The following is a 6,000-nucleotide window of genomic DNA, read 5'->3' as shown; positions in this document are numbered from 1 at the left end:
CCGCTATAAATAACCCGGAGGGGCAGGCTGTGGGGAGGTGTCACGCCGCCCTGGGGTGGGGGTGGGGGTGGGGGTGGGGAGAATGGTCCCTGGGCCCAGGGCCTTACCTGGGCCAACGCACGCGGGTAGGGAGGGAGGTGGCCAACTGGGCTCCGGCTGGGGGAGAGGGGGGAGAGGGGAGGGGCAAGCTGGGCGGGACCGTCGCGCAGGGGAGGTGCGCTCCTTTCCCGAGCCACCGAGAGCATGGGGGGTCCCAAGGGGCCCCCACGCCTCGTCCACGCCGGACACCCCCTCCTCTGCCTGCTCTGCCTCCTCCCGCCGCTGCTCAAAGTAAGTGCAGGAAGATGGGGATCCGGCTCGGGGTGGGGGCTCCCGGGAGCGCGGAGCTCCGGGGTGGGAGGCGGGTCTCATTGCTCAGTTAGTTACTGGTCCGGGTTTCACTCAGCCCAGTTAGGAGATGGGTTGGGGAGATCTCAGGACTTGGTGGCCGGGTTGAGGTTGGGGATCCCTATATGGGATGAGGGGGTGCAGATAGATCTCCTGCCGGCATGGGAGGGGGGGCAGGTGGAGGGGAGATGAAACTAACATCAACTAGGATGGGACATGGAAACCCTTATGGATGGACAGAGTGTTCCTGGTGACACTCATTTCTAGGACAAAAATTCGTCCTCAGGTCCAGGCATTCCCTATCCCCTGTCCATTTTGTACCCTCCCCTGCGGGTCCCTCTCCATCTTCCCATCACACCCTTCCTCACCCCGCCTCAGTTCTGGCCCTTCCCACAAGGGCCCACCAGAGCTGTGCCCCCCATCTCCTGCCACCCTTTGCCTACCCTCCTCTCAGTGCCTTAAAGCAGCAACCCCCAGTCCCCGTTGAGCAATGAGGCGGAGGAGGCACCGGGAGGACCAATCTAGCCAAGGGTTTCTGAAAACTGTGGGCACACCCCCCACCCCTGCCTGTGGCCAGAGTCAAGGTGTACAGGTGGGTACAGGGGTGGAGGGGGGATGGGACTATACAGAAAGAGCTGAAGAAGTGGAGGTGGGGCTGGGACGGGATGGTTCCCAGAAACAGATGCAGGAGGAGTCCACCTCTAACCCTCTCCCCATTTTACAGATGGGGAAACCAAAGCTCAGAGAAGGAGGGACATCTGTCCTAAGTCACACTTCTTATGAAGAGCCAAGACATTAAAGGGGTTCAGAGAGGCAAGAGGGGCCCCGGGGCCACACAGTGCAGGGGAGAAGAACCAGGCTAGAAGTCAGAAAACCAGGTCTTGTCCCTACTGTACCACACGCCAGCCTCTGGGACTGCCTGGGTCGCCATGTCCCGTATGTACACAGAGGACTCATTTGTTCAACGCTCATTCAACAGAGAGGTAGTGAGCATCCATTGTGGCAAAGTGGCTTTGCCAACACACCTGATTCAAATCCCTGCTTTGCCGCTTAATGTGTAACCTCGGACAGGTTACTCCAATTTTCCAAGCCTCAGTTTCCTCATGGGTAAAATGAAGGTGGTATCAGTGCCTACTGGATAGAGTTGTCATGAGGAATAGTTGAGATAATATTAGGCTATTAAAGACTGAGAACAAACTGAGGGTTGATGGGGGGTGGGAGGGAGGGCAGGGTGGGTGATGGGTATTGAGGAGGGCACCTTTTGGGATGAGCACTGGGTGTTGTATGGAAACCAATTTGACAGTAAATTTCATATATTAAAAAATAAAATAAAAAAAAAAAAGAGATAATATTAGGCTATATTAGATAATAGAGTAAAGCTCTTAGCACTGTGCCTGGCACAGAGTAAGCCGTCAGTAAATTCAGCTACGGTTTTGTGCCAGGCACTATAGATAAGGCATGATGCCACTAAGGGCCCTGCCTTCCCGGTGGGTCCAGTCAGGTGCAGGAGAGGGGCGGTCAGTGCCCCCCATGGGCGGATGGTCCTGAAATCTGCCAGGTTCTTTTAACGACATTGAAGTCTATACTTGGGATGAGTAGAGGCTGTGGGATGGGTTCACTCTCACCTGCTTCCCCCACCCCACATCCCCTGAGTTTTAAGCTCTTTTTTGCCTCCTGCCACGTGTTCTCAAGATACATGCCTTCCAAGAGAGCCGGATGTTAGGCCCAGGGCTGCCCCTTGACCCTCCCCTCTGTGGGGCCATGATGCCGATTACATAAGCTGGTGAGCCAAGGAGAGCTTTCTGGTCCCTGCCCCAGAGCCAGGCCAATGCGGAGGGAGTCTGTGGGAGGGTCCCCTGGGTTCTGGGGGTGTCAGAACTGAGAAGCTCAGAGGCAACAGTCTGTAGCCCCTTAGAGTCAACCAGACCCTCCCCGGGAGACTTCAGCCTGAGGCTGAAGATTAGTTATTTGGCCAAAGTTGCTCAGCACATAACCTCCTGGAGAGGAACTGAACTGTGATCTCTCTGGCCCAAAAGTGCAAGCTTCCTTGTGGTAACAGAATTTATTTCTGGGTCCTCGTCCAACTATTCTGAGATTTCTGCTCACTGTGAAAAGAGAACATGGGACCCAGAGCAGGCGGTAGGGAAGGAAGGTGATGCAGGAGGAGCCAGGTCTCCAGGATGCCTCTCGTTTACTGAATTGGCATTTAAGGAGGATGATGCGTGGTAGGGACAAGGAGGTGAAAACACCCGCCCAGGGCTCCTGCCCTCTGGGGTTGATGGCCCAGCCGGAGGCACCGGCAGGAAGAAAATAATGGCTAGGAATAAGTGTGCCTTTATAAACTCTGGTCTTCGGAACGAAGAAAAGTGTTGGGGGGTTATGATAAAGTCTGGTGGAGGTAGATGGGACAGCAGGGGTAGGGATGGGGCAGCCCTGGAAGATGGCCAAGGGGAAAGCAAGTAATGGGTGAGGGCCCCGGACAAGCCCCAACCCTGAGAAGAGATGGCACCAGGCTTTTGGGGTCTGCTGGGCCCTGGTGGGATCAGATTTCTGTCCTGAAAGCTTGGGGAGCTCTGGAAGCTTCCTGAGTAGGGGAGGGGGCTACCCTGATTTGCCATTGTGGAAGTTCCAACTGGCAGTTTAGCGAGGCAGACCCCTGGACCCAGCCCACACTGCAAGAACCCAGAGGAGCCGAGCCTTGACCTTGGTGTTCCTGGTTGCCCTGCAAGGCCTTTGGGAAGCTGCTTCAGGTGGCAGCATGGAATCATGAAGCCTATCTCGTGCACCAGGCTGGGCTAAGGGCGGAAGGTGGAAACCGAGGTTGAGTGAGGCTAAGTACTATGGCCGCTGGATTCTGAAACTCTTGATTCTAACCTCTTGAGGTAGTTGACTTACCCTCTGTGAAGATCCCAGGAGTCTATCAGTTCCTCTTGGCTGGGTTCAGCCTCTTGGACCTTTGGGTAGCACCCCCAAGGTCTCAGAACAGCGCTTCTGTGGCCTCTTACTCTAGGTCCTGCCTTCTGGTGGGGGGCTCTGGCCCGAGGAGGCTCAGCAACAAGAAAAGTCCCTGGCTCCAGAAGCCTGGACCCTTCCTGAGCTGCACAGCCCTCCCCAAGACTAATGCCAGGGCCCTGCACACCTCTCCTACACACCCAGGGTCTACAGGGTGTGGGCAGGGGGCTCAAGGGCCATTTGCCAGGAGCTAAATCGTAATAACCTTTCCCTAAAATTCAACTACTCTCGGAGTAGTTGACTAAGCCAATCATCTAATTTAATCTTTCTGTTTTTTTTTTTTTCTTGCCACTTTGTTGATGTTTATGTACTTTTTAAAAAACCAATTTGTCTGAGAGCACTGTTTACTTAATTTTGTATTCCTGGTAAGTCTTAAATTTGCAGCACTTTACGAATTACAGGACTACTCTGTATCCTCTTAGCTGCTATTTTCTCCTTTTATCTGATTTTAGCCATTATTAGGAATCCTCAGCCAGTTTGTCTAAAGTCGCTTTCTTCAAAATTGTAATTTTTTTAAAATGTCATTTCAAATCCACCAGAGGGAAGGATAGATTATCCAATAAGCTTATTTTGTTTATTCTATTTAGCATCTACACTGGGCTCAGCACATGCTCAGCACTGTCCTGAGTCCTGGTACCCATTGCCTGTTTTAAGCTTTGTAAAATCCCTAGAGGATAAGACCATCAATACTCCCATTTTACAGATGAGGGAGCTGAGGTGACCTCACGTGCCCAAGGTCACTCTTCTGGTAGTGGCAGGGTCAGGATTCAAACCGAGCAGCCTGACTCCAGATTATCTTCCCTCTCCAAGAATTTAATTAGGACACTCAGAGACTAAAACAAATCAGAATGGAGTGACTTTTAGGTCAACTGGACATTAGATGAGTTGATAAGTAAGGAGATCATTTGAGGCCTAGTGACCTGTTCTAGGGCCTCCTGCTGGCCAGCTGCCTCCCCCTTTAGTGGGCCTCCCCATCCTACACATCCCCCATCCTCAGACATCTGCGTGAGGGCCCAGAGCTTGGCATAGGAAGGGGAGAGGCATGGAGAAGAGAGAGTCACAGGCTGTCAGAGAGCACATGGTAAAAAGAGGCCTGGAAGTTTCTCCAGGGGAGTTGTTGGCTGTTAAAACTGGATGGGAGAGTGGGCATCTTAAGAAGAGTCACCTGCTGGACCCCTCAGGGATGGGAGGACCCACAGGAAGCTGCTGGGGCTTTTGAGGTCCTCACTTGAAGTGTAGCACCTGGTAAGTTAGAACTGAGTATCTAGTCTCCCCTCCCAGGAAGCCTGCCCAGATACTCCAGAAAATAATGGCCTACTTCCTTCTTATGACCTCCGGTCCCTTCCCCTCTGCCTCAGCCAGCCTCAGCTCCAGTACTGCCTCCTGTGGGTCTGCTCAGCGCCCAGGGTCTCCCTCCTTCTCACCTTCCTGCCATCCCCCCAGCACCTCCTTTTCCCCCTCCTCCCCCCTTCCCCTATCCCACCTTCTCCCCATCTCCAGCATCCTCCTCTCCTCTTTCTCTCAGGGCTGAGTTTCTTCCTCCTCTAGCCCTAACTCAGGCTCAGTGAAACCAGTGAATGAGAGGAAACAGTGGGGAGGGATCCTCTCCCTCCCAGAGGAGTCCTCCCTGACCTTGGGCAGAGAGGGAGGAGGCAGGAAGGGAGCTCACCCCATTCCTCTCTGGCGACTGGCAGCCTGGCCACAGGACCTGTGGTCCGTAAATCTCCCAGGCTTAGACTAGGGGCTAAATTTAGACGAAGTTTTGTAGCCAGAACAGGAGGCAGCACCAGGCTGGGCCGACACCCTGGCTCCAGGGAGGTGACACCTTTGAGGCCTGCCTGGTCCCTGGAGCACAGGTTCTGCCTGGACAGGGCCCAAGGTGGAAGAAGAGCAGCTGGCATCTTGGCTCTGACCTGCTGCCTCCTCCTGCCGGGGCCTCTCCCCTGCCCTGTGTAACACGAAGGCTTCCAATTCCAGACACGCAGAGGCTGGAACCAGGAACTGGCTGGCCTCAAAGTGAAAAGTGAGAGAGAAGGAATCTGACAAGCAGGAAGAGAGCCCAGAACCTGAGCTTCCCAGAACTGGGGGTAGGGGTGCAGCTCCACCTGGCTGACGGGACTGTGGTCGCATTCGTCCGTCCGTCCAAGCAAACAGTTGTTGAGCACCTGCCATGTGCCAGGCTCTGAACTGAGAACTGGGGACACAGATGCGAACCAGGCAGATGTGGGCCACCTATGGTCTCACTGGGTAGAGGTGAGGGGTGGAGGGTGGCTCTCTGCCCCTAGGACACCCAAGAGCTGGGTACAGAAGCCTCAAGTGTTCTCTGCAGAAGAGAAAATAATGGGTCTTCAGGGGGCTCAGGATAAGTTATAGAGCCCAAACTTCATGTGCAAGGTCCTGCCCGGCTGGCTGGGTCCGCCCACACTCCTCCTGTGACCCAGCTTTCTGCCTATAGGCCCCACCGCACGGGTGACAACAGCTTCTTACTTGAGTGGCCTCCTAAGCCCCACAGCCACCCTGTTTGGGACTGTGTGATACTCTCGGCATCTGTGGACCACAGGCCTTCCTTTAATTCCCCACCCAGGACCAACGCCTCTCTGT

General features: G+C 54.5%; 1 protein-coding gene across 1 annotated transcript in view; it reads left to right on the top strand.

Moving 5' to 3' along the window:
* The first annotated feature begins 205 nt into the window (after positions 1 to 205).
* The window catches only part of CRHR2 (corticotropin releasing hormone receptor 2), a 46,274-nt gene continuing 40,479 nt past the window's right edge, over positions 206 to 6,000 (top strand). Inside the window, exon 1 of the mRNA XM_019443726.2 lies at positions 206 to 330. Coding sequence (XP_019299271.2) covers positions 244 to 330 — 87 coding nt within the window. The 5' untranslated portion in view covers positions 206 to 243. The remainder of the gene's footprint in view (positions 331 to 6,000) is intronic.

Source organism: Panthera pardus, unplaced genomic scaffold (assembly GCF_024362965.1).
Source record: "Panthera pardus isolate Hobbes unplaced genomic scaffold, ASM2436296v1 HiC_scaffold_8, whole genome shotgun sequence".
NCBI classification, from domain to species: Eukaryota; Metazoa; Chordata; class Mammalia; order Carnivora; family Felidae; genus Panthera; species Panthera pardus.
This window is presented reverse-complemented; position numbering and strand designations above follow the sequence as displayed.